Source organism: Somniosus microcephalus, unplaced genomic scaffold (assembly GCF_052327205.1).
Source record: "Somniosus microcephalus isolate GS21.2 unplaced genomic scaffold, FLI_Smic_1.0 unresolved_chr3, whole genome shotgun sequence".
NCBI classification, from domain to species: domain Eukaryota; kingdom Metazoa; phylum Chordata; class Chondrichthyes; order Squaliformes; family Somniosidae; genus Somniosus; species Somniosus microcephalus.
This window is the reverse complement of record NW_028225181.1, coordinates 30095531-30117637: the sequence shown is the minus strand read 5'-3', so window position 1 is coordinate 30117637 and position 22107 is coordinate 30095531. Positions and strand designations below refer to the sequence as shown.

The following is a 22107-nucleotide window of genomic DNA, read 5'->3' as shown; positions in this document are numbered from 1 at the left end:
GTTATTGGATTGTAGCGGGAGCTGTGAGAATCTAGGCATCCATGGGAATGAAATTCCTGGACTGGGGTAGGAGCTGTGTAATCTAGGCTGTCCTGTGAATTAAATTCCTGGATTGAGGTGGCAGCAGTGTAAACTAGGCTGCCCTGGGAATGAAATTTCTGGACTGCGGCTGGAGCAGGTTAAACCAGTCAGCCCTGGGAACTAATTTCCTGGATTGAGGTGCGACCAATATAAACTAGGCAGCCCTGGGAATTAAATTGCTGGATTGAGGCGGGAGCACTGCCATGTAGGCGTGTCCCACAGTTCAGTCACTGGGATCATCTCTGAGATCCTGCCATTTAAGACTATTTACTTATGTTTTTTTCATCTGATGACCTAGTATGGAATAAATCAGCGACAAAGAGTCGGGAAATCCATTTTTTTCAGTGGTATAAAGAGAGTGAACCTAAAAGGAATGTTTCTAAACAGAGTGCTAAGGTTCTGAATCTGGAGCCAAAAAATTTCCAGTAGATTAGTCAAGCACGATTTACCTTTTTTGAATAGTGGGGTAACATTAGCTACATTCCAATCCATGGGAACTGTTCCAGATTCCATCGAATGTTGGAAGATGACCAGCAATGCATCTACTATTTCTAGGGCACTTCCTTAAGTACCCTAGGATGTAGATTATCAGGCCCTGGGGATTTATCGGCCTTCAATCTCGTCAATTTCCCTAACAACATTTCCCTACAAATACTGATTTCTTTCAGTTCCTCCCTTTCATCAGCCCCTATGTTCCTGGACATCTCTGGGAGGTTATTTGTGTCCTCCTTTGTGAAGACAGAACCAAAATATATATTTAATTGGTCTGCCATTTCTTTGTTCCCCATTATAAATTCCCCTCATTCTGACTGCAAGGGACTTACGCTTGACTTCACCAATCTTTTTATCTTCACATATCTATGTCCTGCACTTCTGCTCTCACCCCTTCCACTCCCTCCCAGAAACACGATAGTGTTCCCCTTGTCCTCACCTTTCACTCCACAAGACACCACTTTCAACGTACCAACCCCGCCATTTCCGCCACCTCCAGCGTGATCCCACCACCAAAGACATCTTCCCCTCACATCCACTTTCAGCGTTCTGAAGGGATCGCTCTCTCCGTGGCATCCTGGTCCACTCATCTATCACCCCTTCCCCTTTGCCTGGCACCTTCCCATGCAAGCGCAGGAGATGCAGCACATGCCAATTATCTCCTCCCTTCCCACTGTCCAGGGCCCCAAACACTCCTTCCAGGTGAGAAAGCGATTTACTTGTACTTCTTGCGATTTAGTATACTGTATTCGCTGCTCACGATGTGGTCTCCGCTACATTGGGAGATCAAACGCAGATTGTGTGACCGCTTTGCGGAACACCTCCGTACAGCCCGTAAGGGTGACCCCGAGCTTCCGGTCGCCTGTCACTTTAATTCTCCGCTCCACTCCCACTCAGACCTCACCATCCTCGGCCTCTTACTCTGTTCCAATGAAGCTCAGCGTAAGCTCCAGGTGCAGCACCTCACCTTTCGATTAGGCACTTTACAGCCTCCTGGACTCAACATAGTGTTCAACAATTTCAGATCATAACCTCGGCCCCTATCCTTTTATGCCCAATTTTTTTTCTCTCCCACATGGCAGCTGTCTTTCACTCTGCCAGTACCATTTACACTTACTCTAGAGCAATTGTTGTTTCTTACTTTGTCCCATTACCACATCCTTTTGCCTTGCACCATCTCTTAATCTCTCTTAATCTTTCCTGCCTTCCATCATATCACAGACCTTCCCTTTTGTTCTTTCCTCCCCTCCCCACTTTCCCTGCCTCTGCACTTGCTTAAAAATCTGCTCCATCTCCAGTTTTTTCCAGTTCTAACGGATGGCCATCGATCTGAAATGTTAACTCTGTTTCTCTCTCCACAGATAATGCCTGGCCTCATTGAGTATTTCCAGCATTTACTGTTTTTATTTCAGATTTCCAGCATATGCCGTATTTTGCTTTTGTACTAGAAATGCTGGCTGTACTTACAGCAGATAAGTCACCAGGAGAGGATGGGATGCATCCTAGGATGCTGAGGGAGGTAAAGGTGGATATTGTGTATGTACTGGCCGCAATCCTCCAATCTTCCTTAGATAGATAGGGTGTGTTGCCAGTGGACTGGAGAATTGCAAATGTTACACCCTTTTTCAAAACGGGTGTAAAGATAAACCCAATAAATATAAGCCAGTCAGTTTACCCTCGGTGGTTGGGAAGCTTTTAAACCGGATAATCCGGGACAAAATTAACAGGCACTTGGTCACGTGTGGATTAATTAAGGAAAGCCAGCACGGATTTGTCAAATGCAAATCGTGTTTCAGTAACTTGATCGTGTTTTTTGATTATTTAATAGAGAGGGGTGATGAGTGCATTGCGGTTAATGTGGTGTACATGGACTTGAACAGACGTGGATAAAGTGCCACATAATAGACTTGCCAGCAAAGTTGAAGCCCATGGAATAAAAGGGACAGTGGTAGCATGGGTACGAAATTCTCTAAGTGACAGGAAACAGAGAGTAGTGGAGAATGGTTGTTTTCTGGACTGGAGGAAGGTATACAGTGGCGTTCGCCAGGGGTCAGTACGAGGACTACTGCTTTTCTTGATATATGTTAATGACTTGAACTTGGATATACAGGGCACAATTTCAAAATTCGCAGATGAAACAAAACTTGGAAGTCCAGTGAACAGTGAGAAGGATAATAATAGACTTGAAGAGGACATAGACATGCTGGTGGAATGGGCGGACATGTGGCAGATTAAATTTAATGCAGAAAAGTGTGAAATTATAACATTTGTTAGGAAGAATGAGGAGAGACAATATAAACTAAAGGGTACAATTCTAAAATGGGTGCAGGAACAGAGAGACCTGGGGGTATATGTGCACAAATCGTTGAAGTTTGCAGGGCAGGTTGAGAAAACGGTTAAAAAAGCATACGGGATTCTGAGCTTCATAAATACCGGCATAGAGTACAGAAACAAGGAAGTTATGATGAACCTGTATAAAACACTGGTTCGGCCTTAACTGGAGTATTGTGTCCAATTCTGGGCACTGCACTTTAGGAAGGATTTGAATGCTTTAGAGCAGGTGCAGAAAGGATTTACAAGAATGATTCCAGGGATGAGGGACTTCAGTTACGTGGATAGACTGGAGAAGCTGGGGTTGTTAACCTTAGAGCAGAGGAGGTTGAGAGGAGATGTGATAGAGGTGTTCAGTACCATGAGGGGTCTGGACAGAGTAGAGAGAGAGAAACTGTTCCCATTGGTGGAAAGGTCGTGAATCAGAGGACACAGATTTAAAGTTATTGGCAGAATAACCAAAGGGGACATGAGAAAAAACATTTTTACGCAGCGAGTGGTGAGAATATGGAATGCTCTGCCTTAAATGGTGGAGGCAGATTAAATCGTGGCTTTCAAAAGGGAATTGGATAAGAACCTGAAGGAAAAAAGTTGCACGGCTTCGGGGAAATGGCAAGTGAGAGGGACTTGCGGATGTTCTCTTACAGACAGCCGCCATGGGCTCATTGGGCCGAATGTCCTCTTTCTGCATTGTAACCTTTCTAGGATTCTATCTTTTAAGAAAGAAAGACTTGCATTTATATAGCACCTTTCACGACCAGCGTACATCTCAAAGTGCTTTACAGCCAATGAAGTACTTTCAGAAGTGTAGTCACTGTTGTAATATGGGAAACGCAGCAGCCAATTTGTGCACACCAACTCCCACAAACAGCAATGTGATAATGACCAGATAATCTGTTTCTGTTATGTTGATTGCGGGATAAACATTGGCCAGGACACCGGGGATAACTCCACTGCTCTTTCTTTAGAAATAAGAACATAAGAACATAAGAAATAGGAGCAGGAGTAGGCCAATCGGCCCCTCGAGCCTGCTCCGCCATCCAATAAGATCATGGCTGATCTGATCCTAACCGCCAATCTACTATCACAGAACCATCTCCTGAATCTAACAGAATTAGACACACGAAATAGGAGCAGGATCAGGCTACACGGCCCCTGGGCCCGCTCCGCTACCCACAGGGCCATGACCGATCCGAACCTAGACTCATGTCCAAATTCCTGCCCGCTCCCCGTAACCCTTAATTCCCTTTACTTCAAGGAAACTGTCTATTTCTGTTTTAAATTTATGTAATGATGTAGCTTCTAAAGCTTTTTGGGGCATCATATTCCATGGGCCTACCACCCTCTGAGTGAAGTTGTTCCTCCTCATCTCAGTTTTGAAAGAGCAGCCCCTTATTCTAAGACTATGCCCCCTAGATCGAGTTTCACCCATCATCGGGAACATCCTCCCCGCATCCACCCGATCCAACACCTTCACAATCTTATATGTTTCAATAAGATCGCCTCTCATTCTTCTGAACTCCAATGAGTAGAGTCCCAATCTACTCAACCTCTCCTCATATGTCCATCCCCTCATCCCCGGTATTAACCGAGTGAAACTTCTTTGTACTGACTCGAGAGCAAGTATGTCTTATCTTAAGTATGGACACCAAGACTGTATGCAGTATTGCAGGTGCGGTTTCACCAATACCTTGTACAACTGAAGCAATACCTCCATATTTTTATATTCTATCCCACTAGCAATGAAAGCCAGCATTCCATTGGCCTTCTTAATCACTTGCTGAACATGCATACTAACCTTTTGAGATTCGTGCACCAGGACCTCCAGATCCCTTTGTACTTCAGTGCTTTCCAGTTTCTTGCCAATAAGATAATAACTTGCTTTACGATTTTTCCTGCCAAAGTGCATAACCTCACACTTTCCAGCATTGTATTCCATCTGCCAAATCTCTGCCCACTTACTTAGCCTCTCTATGTCCCCTTGCAGGTTTTTTATGTCCACCTCACTCATTACTTTCCCTCCCATCTTAGTATCATCTGCAAACTTTGATATGTTACACTCGGTCCCATCCTCCAAATCGTTAATATAGTTTGTAAAGAGTTGGGGACCCAGCACTGACCCCTGCGGAACACCACTAGTTACTGATTGCCAGTCTGAGAATGAACCATTTATCCCAACTCTCTGCCTTCTGTTAGATAACCAATCCTCTATCCATGCCAGAATATTACCCCCAATCCCGTGATTTTCTATCTTAAGCAAAAATCTTTTGTGTGGCACCTTGTCAAATGCCTTTTGGAAGTTTAAATACACTGCATCCACTGGTTCCCCTTTATCCACCTTATATGTTACTTCCTCAAAGAACTCCAGCAAATTTGTCAAACATGACTTCCCCTTCATAAAACCATGCTGACTTTGTCCTATTAAATTATGATTATCCAAATGTCCTATTGCTGTCTCCTTAATAATGGACTCCAAAATTTTACCTACCACAGATGTTAGGCTAACCGGTCTATAGTTTCCAGCCTTCTGTCTACTGCCCTTTTTAAATAAGGGTGATACATTAGCAGTTTTCCAGTCTGCCGGGACCTTTGCTGAGACCAGGGAGTTTTGGAAAATTATTACCAATGCATCCACAAACCCTACCGCCACCTCCCTCAAGACCCTAGGATGTAAGCCATCAGGTCTAGGTGATTTATCCGCCTTGAGTCCCATTATTTTACCGAGTACCACTTCCTTAGTGATTTTAATCGTGTTTAGCTCCTCCCTCCATATAGCCCCCTGTTTGTCCAGTGTTGGGATATTCTTAGGCCTAGAAATTCATTGACGCCACTTTTGGGGCGCTAAAGTGTGGCGTCCGCTAAAGTTTGCGGCAGCCGCCAAATCTATGCCAGTTCTCCGATGTTCATTAGCTTCGCCCTACGAGTTTGGGCGAGCGCTAAAACTGCTGCTGGACGCCTCTCTTTGGGCGCTAAGCCGGAGGTGGTGATCGATAGCGCCAAGGCCGGGCGCAGCGCAGGTGTGGCCATCTCGTGATTGACAGCAGACACCCTGGTGCCGGCCAGCTCTTAAGGGGGAAGGGTCGACTGTGTCTGCTGCCATGCCCTGGATAGTGGAGCCCTCCAGCTAGGCCTGAACACTGCTGCTGGACCCAAATAGCGCCTGAAGACATGGAGAAGGCCCATGAACGTGCGCAGCGCTTCTCAGAGCGTGATCTGAGTGCGCTGATTGCTGCTGTGGAGAAGAGGCGCCATATTTTGTACCCGGACAATGGCAAGAAGGCGACGGTCCGCGTCTACAGGAGAGCCTGGAGGCATGTCGCCACCAAGCTGTCAGCCAACAGCGACGTCCCCAGGAGCGGTGCCCAATGCCGCAAAAAGTTAAATGACCTCACACGCATTGTCAGGGTGAGTACCCTTTCCAGTGACCTCCTCATCCTTGCATGTGCACCTCACATTATGGGCAAAGAGACCTGAAAGCTCTAATGGCCAGCCTTCATCCAGCAGCTATGGGACAGGCATGAGCATCAATTGCACATTCTGCACTTAACACACTGGCCAAGCTATTCCACCATGGGAGGCATTGCACACCAGATCATGGCGACACACTGGCCAGGCTATTCCACCATGGGAGGCAGTGCACACCAGATCATGGCGACACACTGACCAAGCTATTCCACCATGGGAGGCATTGCACACCAGATCATGGCGACACACTGGCCAGGCTATTCCACCATGGGAGGCAGTGCACACCAGATCATGGCGACACACTGGCCAGGCTATTCCACCATGGGAGGCAGTGCACACAAGATCACGGCAACACACTGTACTTAGAGGCCGTTCTTTCTCTTGCAGGGCAAGCTGGCGAATAATCGCAAGAGCCGGACTGCGACTGGGGGAGGCCGACCCCATATCCAGCCACTCACCGACCTGCAACATCGCGTGGAGTGCCTCATGGGTGGCCGGGTGATTGGGCCCATTGCATGTGGAGATGCCGACCCTGTTCTGGGCAGCAATGGTAAGGACATCACCTTTTGCACCTCTCTCGTCCCACTTGCGCATCAGATCTACATCCTTTGCCACAGTCCGACCAATGACCTGAATACCACCACTCATGCATCCCGCACTGACGCCCTCTCCTCACTCTAAAGCTACTCTTGTGCCTTCTTGCTTTCAGATGGTCAAGAGGAGGTCCCTCAACTTGCCAGTGACAGACCCTCCAAGGAGGAGCAGGAGGAGGAGCAAGAGGAAGGCGGCCCATCAGGGGAACCCTCAGCTGCGGCCACCCAGGCCAATGTAGGGGACACGTCTTCCCTGGAGTGCAGCGTGGCGGAAGTGTCGAAGGGGAGGGGAGCTCCTGGGACCTGCATGCTGCAGGAAGGCGGGAGGGGGGGTGGAAGCTCGGCGGCCTTCTCCCCAGAGGGGAGATGCATCGGAGGGGAGTCCAATTGCTGGGCCCAGCGGCCTCCAGCAACGCAGGAAGGGTAGGCCAGCTCGGCGGCCTTCACCCCAGAGGGAGAGTCCGGCCTCCAGTCAGGAGATGCTCTTCGCTGAGGAGATGGAATGCCTCGAAGACTTGTCCGTGGACTCGGAGCGCCGGCACATGGAGCCCATGGCGGCAGTGGCACGGTTGCCTGAGTCCATCGATTCCCTCTCTCGGAGTGTGGCCGAGTTCGGGCCCTTAGAGGCCACCAGTCGGGCAGAATACCGGGCAGATCTGTCAGCGACTGGCCAGGTGATCAGTGGTGCCGTCCAGTCACTGGCTGCTCTGATGCGGTCAGTGAACAGGTCAACACGGGCACTCACTGCTGCCACACTCGCTGTGTCAGCCAGGCATCGCCAGGACACTCGGCGCGCTGCAGCAGCACAGCGGTCTGTCCCTCGGCAGATTGGTGCGCATGCTGCAGTGCTGGTCCGGGCGAGTGCCAGTGTCTCAGGCGACCAGCGAGTGCCTGCCATCCACCAGCTTGCCGCCATTCCTCCAGCCGCCACTGCCACTCCCCCAGTGGAGCTGCCAGGAGCTGCTGCAGCGACTGATGCTGGCCAGCCACAGCTGCAGCAATCAACAGCCGCACGCTTGACGGCCAGACCTCGACTAGGCCGACCCCCAAGGGCATCTGCCATCACGACATGTGCCCCTCAGGAGCCTGCCCCCAGCCTTGCAGCAGCCAATGGCCTTACTTTGAGGTGAAGCAGCAGGGTGGGCAGGGGCCACCCAAAGATGGCCAAGGCATCGCCCTAGCGGGCCAAATAGTCGAATGTGTGGCCATTTGTGTTTGTTTCTTGAGGCCGAGAATTGGATGTTTGTTTTTTGAAGGCCGATGATGTGATGTTTGTTTTTGACGAAGGCCGAGAATGACGGCCATTTTAGTTGCCCTCTTTTGTTAATCCTCTCCAGGTTGTGGGAGCGAGTAATGTGTTTGAGTGTTTTTTGGGGGTTTCGTCTGTTTTTGGTTTTCATGTGGGAAGGGCCCAGAGTTTGTACAATAAAGCATTTTATTTATTCACATTGTCCATGTTTGATCTTTGAAGTGTTTGTTGCCTTAACCGGTTGAGGGCTTGCGGAGCAGCTGCAATCATGTTCTATCATTGGCACAAGCCATTCCCTGACAGGGGCCTAGAAGTGACGTTCAATAAGCCGCCGACGGGCAGCCCTTGGACCTTTTGCGTCCCTCCTGGGCTGGTACTCCTCGTCCTCGTCATCCTCATGCTCCTCCTGCTCCTCCTCCTGAGGTGGTGGTCCAACTTGAGGTGGCAGTGCCTGAGTCCTGCAGATAGCTAGGTTGTGCAGCATGCAGCAAACGACGACGAATTGGGAGACTCGATCCTGCGAATACTGGAGGGCTCCCCTGGAGCGATCGAGACAGTGGAACCGTTGCTTGAGCACGCCGATTGTTTGTTCTATGAGGTTCCTCGTCACGTGATGGCTCTCGTTGTATGCCTCTTCAGCAGGGGTCGTGGGCGCGCTGAGCGGGGTCATGAGCCAGGTACACAAAGGATAGCCTTTGTCCCACATAAGCCATCCTCTTGGGGGAGGCTGTGCCTGGAACATGTCAGCCACAGTTTTCTGTCGCAGGATAAAGGCATCGTGGCTGCTGCCTGGAAAGCGGGCATTGACAGCTAGGATGCGCTGCCTGTGGTCACACACCAGCTGTACATTGAGGGAATGGTAGCCCTTCCGGTTGCGGCACTCCTCGGCATGCTCAAGAGGTGCCCGCAAAGCCACATGCGTGCAGTCAATGGCACCCTGCACCATGGGGAAGCCCGCTATTCTTGCAAACCCCACTGCACGCTGCTGCTGCTTGTCCAGGGTCATGGGGAAGGAGATGAATTGATGTCTCCTTCTGAAAAGGGCTTCGGTCACCTGGCGGATGCAGCAATGCACGGCGAACTGGGAGATGTTAGCGATGTCCCCAGTAGCGGATTGGAAGGAGCCGGAGGCATAGAAGTTGAGAGCCACCGTCACCTTCACTGCCACCGACAGAGACGTCCTGCGCATCAGCTGTGGCTGCAGATCTCTCTGAAGCAGCCGGCAGATGTCTGCAACCACCTCCCTTCGGAATCGCAGCCTCCTAACACACATCGCGGCAGACATGGTCAGATAGGAGGTCTGCTGGCGGTATACCCTGCGTGGGTAAGGCCTCATTTGGCGATGCCTGTTGCCCCCTCTGCGTCTAGCCAGGGCTGCCACTCTCTCACGGCGTCTGTAAGCCCTTCTGGCGTAAGGCTGAAATTCAGCATTGCCACCCAATGCAGCCCCCATTATATGCTGGCAAACACTGAGCTCTGAATGAAGGCTAAGATAATTGGTAAGCTCTGGCCTGAGCCAAAAATACCTGTCCAAGTGTTGGTCCAAACCAGTAAACTCTCCTCCTTGGTCTCTGTCCAAAAAACCGTTGCACAAGAGTGAATGCTGCAAAATGGCTGGCCTTTATACTGCTGGGTAAGTGCCCTTTAATTAGCGTTCCCCGTGGCCCGGCTGGCCTGCGTACCATTCCACTTCACAGTCGCTCGGGCCGCCCGGCGCACAATGGGCCGGCGCGAGTGAAGTTCCGGTTTGGGGTGCAGAAAGGGCGTTGCACTATTAAATGACGTCATGATCTGCGCGCGCAGCAGGGCACGCGCTAAGACTTTGCGTCAGCGCTAAATGTGTCCTGAAGTTGGGGAGAGGCACAGATCACGCTGCGCCCGGGCGATAAGCGCCTAGCGCTCGAGATCTACTCCTCCTAAGGTGCTAACGGCTGGCGCGCCCAACTGAATTTCTAGGCCTTAGTGTCCTCTACTGTAAAGACTGATACAAAATATTCATTCAGTGTTTTTGCCATCTCCATATTTCCCACCATTAATTTCCTGGTCTCATCCTCTAAGGGACCAACATTTACTTTAGCCACCCTTTTTCTTTTTATATAACTATAAAAACTCTTACTATCTGTTTTTATATTTTTTGCTAATTTACTTTCATAATCTATCTTCCCTTTCTTAATCAATCTTTTTGTTATTTTTTGCTGTCTTTTAAAGTTTTCCCAATCCTCTATCCTCCCACTAGATTTGGCTACATTATATGCCCTTGTTTTTAGTCGAATACTATGCTTAATTTCTTTACTTAGCCACGGATGGCTGTATTTCCTTTTACACCCTTTTCTTCTCAGTGGAATATATATTTTTAGGAAGTTGTAAAATAACTCCTTAAATGTACACCACTGATCATGTTTCGTTTTACCCTTTAATCTATTTTCCCAATACACTCTACTCAATTCCGCTCTCATACCTTCATAGTCTCCTTTATTCAAGTTTAGCACGCTTGTTTGAGATCCAACCATCTCACCCTCTAATTGAATATGGAATTCAACCGTGTTATGGTCACTCATTCCAAGGGGATCCTTTACTAGGACATTTTTAATTAATCCTGTCTCATTACACAGGACCAGATCTACGGTTGCTTGCCCCCTGGTCGGTTCAGATACAAACTGCTCAAGAAACCCATCCCTAACACACTCAATGAACTCATCCTCAAGGCAGCCCTGCCCAATTTGATTTGTCCAATTAATATGACAGATAAAATCCCCCATAATTATAGATGTTCCCTTATTACAAGCCTCAACTATTTCCTGATTGATACTCCGTCCAACAGAGTTGCAATTGTTCGGAGGCCTATAAACTACGCGCATTGTGTTCTTTTCCCCTTATTATTCCTTACCTCCACCCAAATTGTTCCATTATCCTGATCTTTTGAAGCAATATCATTTCTCTGTGTTACAGTGATTCCTTCCTTTATTAACATAGCCACCCCACCTCCCCTTCCTTCCTGCCTGTCCTTCCTGATCGTTAAATAACCTGGTATGTTCAATTCCCAGGCATTGTCACCCTGCAGCCATGTTTCTGTAATGGCCACAAGATCATACCCATATGTAGTTATTTGTGCCATTAACTCGTCTATTTTGTTACGAATGCTACGTGCATTCAGATAGAGAACTTTCAAATATGTTTTGTGACACTTAGTTCCTGCTTTTGCCCTTTTTATTACTTTAACTTTTACTCCATACCTTCTGCTCCTTCCTGACACGCTCTGGTTTTTAATTTACCCACTGCAACCACGTCTATGACCTTCTCTGTTGTCATTTTTATTATTTGCTATCGAGGAACCTCCCCCCCCCACTAGTTAGTTTAAAGCCCTCTCTACAGCCCTAAATATATGATCCGCCAAGACTCTAGTCCCAGCACTGGCCAAGTGAAGCCCGTAACAATGGAACAGCTCGCTCCTGCCCCAGTACTGGTGCCAGTGTCCCAGGAAGCAAAACCCATTTCTCCCACACCAGTCTTTGAGCCACGCATTTAACTCTCTAATTTTATTTGTCCTAGCCAAATTCTCTCGTGGCTCAGGTAATAATCCAGAGATTATTACCCTTGAAGTTCTGTTTTTTAATTTGACCCCTAGCTGCTCATACTCCTTTAACTGAAACGGCTTCCTAGTCCTATCTACGTCGTCTGTACCAACATGGACCACGACAACTGGATCCACCCCCTCCCACTGCAAGTTTCTTTCCAGCCCAGATGAGATGTCCTTAACCCTGGCACCGGGTAGGCAACAGCCTTCGGGATTCTCGCTCTCGGCTGCAGAGAACTCTATCTATCCTCCTAATAATACTATCCCCTACCACTACAACATTTCTATTTACTCCCCCCTCTTGAATGGCCCCCCGTTCCACGGTGCTGTGGCCAGGTTGCGCAGCCTCCCTGCAGTCCCTGCTCCTGTCCCCACAGGGAGTAAGAGCCTCGAACCTGTTGGCTGTGGCTCCTCCAGCTCTACCACCTGGATCCCCGTACCTGCCTCACTCGTACTCACACCGTCCTGTCCCTGACCATGGGCTACATCTGAATTAATTAACTTCATAGCTGTGACCACCTCCTGATACACAGAGTCCTGGTACTGCTCCCCCTCCATGATGTGTCACAGTGTCTGAAGCTCAGATTCCAGCTCATCAACACGGAGCTGGAGTTCCTGTAGCAGCAGACACTTGTCACAGATGTAATCACCGTGAGCCTCAGTGGGGTTCACCGGCTCCCACATCTCACAATAGTAACACATCACCTGCTCCATTCTATATAATTAATTACATTTTTTATTGTTAGTTATGGACACCTTCTGCCCGATTTTAGATGCTAGTATCCCCTTTAATTAATTGGATTTAAATTAAATCAATCCCACTAGTTACACCAGTTAAATGGTTTACCAACAGTCACTCTGCACCAGAAAGGCCTTATTAACTAAAACCCACAGAGTTAAAGTTTGAAAAGAGCACCTAACACCGCACTTACCCGAACTCACACTTACCAAAACTCACAGCACTCTTTGATGACTCGCACTCAGTGCTTACTCGTACTAGGACTGGTCCTTTTATGCTGTTTGTTTGTTTACAGCCAAATGAGTCTCCCCTGCTGATTGGTTATAAAACTGGTTTCCACTGCCTGCTGTACCAATTTACTCCTACTGCAGTGTAACCTTGTTTTACTCTTCTTAAACCAACAGAATCCCAAATATTTAACTTTTCCCCTTTACTTAAACTGCTTAAGTAATCTTATCAATAATGATTTAAAGAGAAAAAGCAATTAAAGTAAAGGACTCTCACACTTACACAAACTCACAGCACTCGTTGATGACTCGCACTCAGTGCTTGCTCGGACGAGGTCATGGGATATTTATGCCCACCTGAGAGCACAGACAGGGCCTCGCTTTAAAGTCTCATCCGAAAGGTGGCACCTCCGACATTGCAGCACTCCCTCATCACGGCACTGGGGTGTTAGCCTAGATTCATGTGCTACAAGTCCCCGGAGTGGGACATGAACCCACAACCATCTGAGTCAGAGGCGAGTGTGCTACCCACTGAGCAACAGCTGACACATTATTCCTTCTTTCTTCTGTCACTTTCCCATCTTTTCTTCTCAGCTTTAGATCAATACAGGAAGAGAAACGCCCTTCTCACTGTTCTGTCCTCAGTACTTTTGGACTCTACATGAATCAAGGGATATGAGGATGGGGTGGGTGTGGGGGAGTGTGTGTTTGAGGTCGAAGATCAGCCATGACCTAATTCAATGAAGGGCTTGAAGGGCCGTATGGCCTACTCCTGCTCCTAATTCTTACCTTCTTTTGTTTATGGGCGGGTGAAATATTCCATATTCGCTAACTTTTAAATTAAAACTGTGTGTACAATAAGATGAGCTAGATTGTATTGCAGTAAAGTGTTGTGGTGACAGTGGTTCAATGAGTCTGTTTGTTCAATGAATATAATTAATGCCAGTTACAGTGAGGCCTAATGATGTCACTCCGGGATTTATCTCTAATCTAAATAAGGAGCTCCCTTCACTGTGTCACCTCACACAGTCAGCGCCCTGCCTCCAGAACAAAGACCACCAGGCACTCACAGAAAGGAAGGCATGGATTGGGGTGAAGTGTTTAGGATATTAGGAATATGTTAAGATATAAAAAATATGTACTATCCCCTATTCACTGCTGTTGGTGTTCATAGTAAGGATCTATGTCAAGTTATTAATTCAAAGTAATGGAGAGGCCCAGAGAAAGGGCTGGGCGCTTCAGTGATGAGGCATCGGTGGCGCTGGTTGGTGCTGTTGAACGGCGATGGGCAGTGCTGCTCCGAGAGAATGGCAGGAGGTCATTGCCCTGGGAGTTTAGTAGGGTGAGGGGGGAGGAGGCTAAGCACAACTCCTCGAGGAGCCTGATGCCGAGGGCTCGCACCCAATGTCGGAAGTATTTCAATGACCTCACTCGGGTGGTCAGGGTGAGTGGCTGCTTTTCAATACCTCTAAATCCCTCCATCTCAACTTCACTCTGTGCCCAGAGGGTTTACAAACCCAAATGCCCAAAACTCATCCAAGTCATATGGCCATCTCATAAAACACACATGCACATCCCACACCTTGCACACATTAACGGATATTCAACTATGGGAGGCACATTTGCCAAACAAATGATTGCACACAAAACGGATATTCAACTACGGGAGGCACATCTGCCAAACACATGGTTGCACACAAAACGGCTCTTCAACTATGGTAGTCACATCTGCCAAACACATAACTGCACACAATAAGTGCCATTGCCGCTGGAGAGGTCGACCCATTTGGGACATCAATGGTACATTCATCAGCTTTTTCATCTCTCTCACACCAATGCCACCTCACAACACCAGCCTTTTACACTTGCAATCCAACTAACTGTCTCCAGCCCTTACTCCATTCCTGCCCCCCGCCCTCACGCTGAAACCACTCTTGTACCTTCCTGCTTTCAGATAGCGAACCACCAGCTGAACAGCCTCTCCCTCAGACTGCCAGTTGCACAAATGCACCAGGTGAGGAGGGAGAGCAAGCCAGAGCCTCACCGTCTTTTTGTCTCCAGGGTGACAGATCAGACACTGGGGCTACGCCTTCCCTGGTGGGGAACAGGCTGATAGGGTCTGATGAGGGCAAAGCTACTGGTCCCAGCGGGCTGCATCATCACCAAGGGGGAAGGGAAGCTCTGGGCCATCTCCGCTGAGGTTGAGTAGGCGCATGAGTTCTGCTGCACAGGACACGGATGAGGACCTCGGCATCAAGGCCATGAATACCCAGCATGCACACTGAGCTGATGGGTGCAATGGCAATTGTGCTCGACAGCATGGCTGCTCTCGCTAGGAGCGTGGAGGAGTCTGCCTCTAGCACAGCTGTCATCTGTGCACAAACCTTTGAACCCATCCTTGCCTTGTTGCAGATGCTGGATGAATTGCAGAGAGACCATGGGCAATCAGAGACCATGCCACGTGTAATGGGTGAGGTGTCATGATCCATTGCAGCACCTGCCGATGCAAAGCAATGGCTTAGTGCTGCAATGGAGTCATTGGCTTAAGCCATCCAGTCTCAGTCTGTTCTCATGCAGTCTCAGGCTGAGGTCACGTAAGCACTGACTGCTGCCACCCTCGCTGGGTCGCCCACAGACCCCCGGAATCTCACAATACTGCAGCAGGCTAGCAATCTGTGCTCGAGCTAAGGTTCTGCCCCAGGGGAGTTGCAGTGCGATGGACGAGCAGAAAGGTGCTGTCCTCTCTCAGGATGACACATTCCTGCTCCCACCACTGCCTCTTCCCAATTGCACTTGGCATGGCCTGCAACACAACTGCCCATGCAGAGTTGGTGCAGTCTGCAGCCGGGCCCTCCAGGCCCAGATCTAATCGAGGGCGACCTTAAAGGCAATCTTTGGATTCAGCATTCAGCAGGCTTCCACCAGACTATCTGCAGCCACTGGGGCCATATTAGGAGGTGCAGTAGGGTGGGAAGGGGTGAAGTGCGCAGGGGATGGAGGTCACCCTCCAAGGCCCAACAGTACAATCTGTAAATAAATGGGGGAATGTTTGTAGGAAAGTTCGAAGTTCTTGTTATTGTATTTGTTGACTGTTTTGTCGTTTATCTCCATGTTGTGAGAACGAGTTTTGTTATTTCATGAATTGTTGGGACTGTTTCTAAATGTTTGTCATGAATAAATGACAGAGTTTGTAACATAAATATTTTTTCTTATTGTTACTTAACATCTTTCCTGATTTGACTCAATCCAGCTTTGCCCGGCATAGGCGGGTGCGGGATGCTTTCAATGATGTGCTTCTTCGTCCCAGAAACCATCTTCTCAGTAAGCAGTTACAAGCGATGTCTTATGAGCCATTCACAGACAGCCCTTGCAGTGGCAACATTGTGCGCCTCCCTCCCACGTTGGTGCTGCTGATCCTCCTCTCCCTCTTCCTCCTCCTCCCCCTCTCCCTCTTCCTCCTCCTCAAGAGGCGGTGCTCCAATCCCTGGTGGCAATGGCTGGGTCCTCCTGATTGCAATGTTATGAAGCATGCAGTACACAACAATGAAGAGTGAGATTCGCACGGGACAGTACTGCAGGACTCCTCCTGAGTGGTCCAGACACCGGAACCGTTGCATCAAGACACCGATCGTCTGCTCTATGAGGTTCCTGGTGCCGCTATGGCTTTCATTGTATTGCAGCTCGGCAGGGGAGTTGAGGTTACGGAGCGGAGTCATCAGCCAGCTGCAGAATGGATAACCCTTGTCCCCGCAGAGCCATCCATTAGGTTGACATGGTGTTTGGAGGTGGTCCGCAACACTGGTCTGGCGCAGGATAAAAGTATCATGCCTGCTGCCAGGATGATGGACATTGACGTTGAGGATGAGCTGCCTGTGGTTACAGACCAACTGAACATTCAGAGAGTGGAAGCCCTTGTGGTATCGGAAGACCTCTGCATTCTCATGCGAAACCTGCAATGCCACATGCTTGAAGTCAATGGCGACCTGTATCATGCCACATGCGCGTTCGTGCTCTTTGTTCCGGATCATGGGGAGAGATGTATTGGCATCTCCTCCTACACAAATCCTTTGTCACCTCCCGGATGCAACAATGAACAGTGCACTGGGAGATATTCGCTATATGCCAAGTAGAAGCCTGAAATGAACCGCTGACTTAGAAATTCCGAGCCACTCTGACCTTCACTGCCACTGACAGACACATCCTGGTCCTGAGCTGCAGCTGCAGATCTGGTTGCAGGAGGTGGCAGCGCTCAGTGACCACCTCCTTGCTGAAGCGCAGCCATTGGAAACACTGCTCCTCAGACAACTGGATATAGGAGGAGAATTGCTCCTGGAATACCCTAGGAGGGTAAGGTCTCCTGTGCAGATGCCTGTTCGCCCTCCTCCCCCTGGCAATGTTTGCCACTCTCTCTCTCTCTCTGTGTCTGCTGCCTCCGAAAGTGAAGCTGGACGATGCCCGAGTTAGTGCAGCCCAAATACAAGTTTCTAAATATGGTAACTGTGAAGGTCAAATAAATATTAACCTGAAAAGTGGTGCTCAGGACACAAACTCCTTTGGTCTTCATTGAACCTCTCCAGACGTCTTTCTCCCTCTCAACCAGCATGTACCAAAAATTTCACTGACACGAAAAGGCAGGAAACGACCGGCTGTAGATCTTTCTCCGCCAGCCGCTTCCTGAGTTGAAAACGTTCCCCCCTACCTGTCATTCCTAACGGCAGGTGCAAAAGCAGGGGACACGACTCAGTATCCTGTCCTGGGCGCTACCAGGGCATTGCACACTCGCATGATGTCACGAACTGCGGGCGCAGCAGATCCTGGCGGCAGTGTTTAGCACCAGTGCAGAGCGACTGGACAATTTTGCGAGCGGCATTAAAATAGTTGAAGGTGCTAAGTGGAGATGCTAACCAACCGACTATTCTCCACTTGTTTAACTGTGTTTCTCTCTTTGTCATTCCCCATCTCATCCGCACTGCCGTCAGCTATTCATTCTGAAGGTGATATCATGTTACCCAGATTCAAAAGTTCTGCATTCAACTCAAGTACATTTATTGGAGGTGACTCTTTATTTAACGAATTTCAGTCTACTACCTACACTGAACATTAGTATCTGATTAGAAGAATGCTGTCTTGGTTTAGGAGACTTTTCAGCTAATGGCGAAAGGTCATCGACCTGAAACTTTAACTCTGTTTCTCTCTCTCTCTCCACAGATGCTGTCTGACTCGCTGAGTATTTCTACCATATTCTGTTTTCATTTCAGATTTCCAGTATCTGCAGTATTTTGCATTTGTTTTCACATAATGCTCGGTATGGTTACTTACAAATCACAGGAACAAATCCTGCAGATCACATCCACATCTTTAAATGCCTGAAATATCCGCTAATCATTCAGTTCCAGTCAGTGTCTCCTTTCCCACCCTATCCAAATCTGCATTAGTGGCACTGCTTCTGATGGTTAAAGTAGGATTACAAGGATAATTTAAATTCTCACAAAATGTTCATTCAGCCAGATGTCAATACATTTATTTCCAATCATTGATTTGAATTCACAATTGGAGCCCATGCCCGTCTGTCACAGTTCAGTGAATCTCTCAGTGAGATCCAGAGTGATTCTCTATTGCCTCCTGCTGTACTTCAGGATAAACAATACCAGCTGATTGTCACTGAAATACTGAGAATAAGAATTCTTTGATATCTTCTCGTCTAATATTCTGTGCACAAGTTGGAAAACAACAGTTGTAAAAGTACAAGGATAAATCTCTTCCATTTCCCCATGTAAAATTTCAATTTTCAAAACACATCTGAAAGCCCAGTTATCTTTATAACTGCAATGCACGTGTATTTATTATCTCAGCACTTGCATATTAGATCAGTACATGTTACATACAATTGCCTGTAATTATTGCATGCCAAGGTTGCAGTTTCTGTATTTTGTTGTTGCATTCATTTTCAGTTCTAAATATAATGGATATTCTAACCAGGAGCAGGAGTCCAAGCAGGATTTCCTGCTCCCCTAACACAGGGGCTCAGAAGCGAATTGCACCGCTCCAAATGCTGACTGATCCCGGGACATAGAAACATAGAAGATAGGAGCAGGAGTAGGCCATTCGGCCCTTCGAGCCTGCTCCGCCATTCAATGAGATCATGGCTGATCATTCAAATTCAGTACACTGTCCCTGCCTTCTCCCCATATCCCTTGATCCCTTTAGGCTCAAGAAATATATCCAACTCTTTCTTGAACATATTTAATGAACTGGCCTCTACCGCCATCTGTGGCAGATAATTCCATAGGTTCACCACTCTCTGGGTGAAGAAATTCCTCCTCATTACAGTCCTAAATGGCTTACCCCTTATCCTTAGACTTTGGCCCCTGGTTCTGGACTCCCCGGCCATCAGAAACATCCTTCCTGCATCTAGCCTTTCCAGGCCTGACAGAATTTTATAGGTTTCGATGAGATCCCCTCTCAATCTTTTAAACTCCAGTGAGTATAAGCCCAATCGACACAATCTCTCCTCATACGTCATTCATGCCATCCCAGGTATCAGCCTGGTGAAACTTCGCTGCACTCCTTCCCTGGCAAGAAAGTCCTTCCTCAGGAAAGGCGACCAAAACTGCACACAATACTCAAGGTGCTGTCTCACCAAGGCCCTGTACAACTGTAGCAAGACATCCTTGTTCCTGTACTCGAACCCACTTGCTACGAAAGCCAACATACCATTTGCCTTCTTAACCACCTGCTGCACCTGCATGCTTACCTTCAGCGACTGGTGCACAAGAACACCCAGATCTCTTTGCACCTCCCATTCTCCCAATCTATTGCCATTCAAATAATAATCTGCCTTCCTGTTTTCGCCACCAAAGTGGGTAACCTCACATTTATCCACATTATAGTGTATTTGCCATGTTTCTGCCCAATCACCCAACCAGTCCAAATCGTACTGGAGTTTCACGACATCCTCCTCACAGCTTACCCTCCTCCCAGCTTTGCGTCATCAGCAAATATGGAGATATTACATCTAATTCCCTCGTCCAGGCCATTAATATATATTGTGAACAGCTGGGGCCTTGCAGCCATTCAATGACTCCCTTGTCCCTGGCACCAGGGAGGAAACAAACCATCCTGGAGTCACGTCTATGGCCACAGAAACGCCTATCTTTTCCCCTTACGATAAAATCCCCTACCACTATTGCTCTCCCACACTTTTTCCTCCCACCCTGAGAAGCAGAAGCTCCCCTGGTGCCAGGAAGTTGGCTGCTGCTGCCTCCCTCTGGTAAGTCATTCCCCTCAAAAGTATCCAAATCGGTAATCTGTTTGAGAGGGGGCTGGCCACCGGGGTCCCCTGCACTACCTGCCTGCCTCTACTGCTCTGCCTGATGGTCACCCATTTCCCTTCTGCCTGTGCAGCCCTTACCTGCGGCGTGACCGACAACTAAACGTGTTATCCACGACACTCTAAGCATCGCGAATGCTCCAAAACGCATCCATCTGCAGCTCCAGTGCCGCAATATGGTCTACTAGTAGCAGCAGCTGGAAACATTTCTGGCACACATGGTCGTCAGGCACACAGGCAGCGTCCCTGATTTCCCATACAGAGCAAGCGGTGCATAACCCGGGGCTCGTCTGTCCTGACATGATTTACCCTTTAATTAATTTAAATTAAATCAATACCACCAATTTAATGATATACTCAAGGGCGCTTGCCTGCCAGCAATCCCCGCTACACCACAGAGACCCTAGGAACTATAAAACGCAGAATTTATGTTTTGTGAAGAGGGAGAAAGAGTAAATACTTACCAACCAATCACTTAAAGGTTCTGGTCCTTTGTGTCCCGAGTACCTCGGGCTGTGCAGTTGTCTGCTGGGCTAAATATAGATCGATCATTTAATCTCTCCTTGTTCAAACATCTGTTACTTTCATATTGTATTTATTCCCATTTAATTTATTGATTCCACAATGTACTTCTGATTATTCACACAATAAACCCTGTATTCAGCTACACAGGTAAATTAATTAGATTATATCAATGAATGTCGTTACTGAGTTTCAGATTTCTCCCCGAATTCCACCAAACTGCTGCTTTTGCTCCCAGCCTGATGTATAATTTATCTGTTTATTTCCCTTCCTCACAGTGAATTTAGTGACGATTGTGATCCTGTCTCGGGGAAAGTGCGGTCTCTCCAAATGTGTCACTCGCTACCTGGTGGCCATGGCAGCAGCGGATCAACTGGTCGTTATCCTCGACCTGATATTGAGACACATTCCGATTGTTTATAGTGAACAGTTTATCTTCGTGTGGTCCATCCAAGTGTGTAATATCCACGCCGTCCTGCTATTCACAGCCACAGACTGTTCTGTCTGGTTCACCGTCACTTTCACCTTTGATCGATTTGTGGCCATTTGTTGCCAGAAGCTGAAAACTAAATATTGCACCGAGAAAACGGCGGCTGTGGTTCTGGGAACAGTGACTGTGCTGAGCGGTTTAAAGGATATTTCCTGGTATTTTATGTTCACAGGTCAGTATTGGCGTGTGAACCTCCCCTGGTTTTGTGAGGTCACAATGGATGTTCAGTTGTCACGGGTCTGGGGAGCAATCGAGCTCCTTCATTATATTCTCACCCCGTGTGTCCCATTTGTGGTGGTTCTGCTGCTCAATGCTGTTACCGTCAGACACATTTTAGTGTCCAGCAGAGCGCGCAGGAGACTCCGTGGTCCCAGCAGTGGGGAGATCCACAGAGACCCAGAGATGGAGAGCCGCAGGAAATCCATCATTTTACTGCTTGTTATCTCCAGCAATTTCATCCTGTTATGGGCTGCGTTTTTGGTGAATTCTATATGGTGCCGGATGGTTGATTTGGGGTATGAATCACTACTTCTACCTGATTATGTAATGGAACTGGGATTCATGCTGCAGCTGCTGAGTTGCTGTACAAACACTGGGATTTACGCTGTGACCCAGACTAAGTTCAGAGAGCAGTTGAAGAATGTGGGAAAATATCCCTTTACTCTGATTGTAAAATTCATTAAAGGATGAGAAGATGCAGAGATTTTACAGCTTTAGAGTTAAGAATTCACTGGGCCTGATATTGTGGCGCCCTGCACAAAGATGGCGGCTCTGGGGCCCCAGACAAAAAGGCTGGGACAGGTGCTCCGCACAAAGATGGTGGCTCCGGTGCTCCACACAATGATGGCGGAGCTGGGGCCCCGCAGAAAAATGGTGGATCCGCAGACCCGCACAAAGATGGCGTCTCTGGGTATCCGCATAAAGATGGCGGCACACACGCCATGTACAAAGATGGTGGCTCACACGATCCACACAAACTGGTGACTCTGGAGCTCCTCGCAAAGATGGCGGCTC

The 22107-nt window shown here is 48.2% G+C and overlaps 1 protein-coding gene across 1 annotated transcript in view; it reads left to right on the top strand.

Moving 5' to 3' along the window:
• The window catches only part of LOC147091339 (putative G protein-coupled receptor 139), a 46448-nt gene extending 24661 nt beyond the window's left edge, over positions 1 to 21787 (top strand). The window contains exon 2 of the mRNA XM_085976538.1: positions 20882 to 21787. Coding sequence (XP_085832664.1) covers positions 20882 to 21783 — 902 coding nt within the window. The 3' untranslated portion in view covers positions 21784 to 21787. The remainder of the gene's footprint in view (positions 1 to 20881) is intronic.
• The last annotated feature ends 320 nt before the right edge of the window (positions 21788 to 22107 follow it).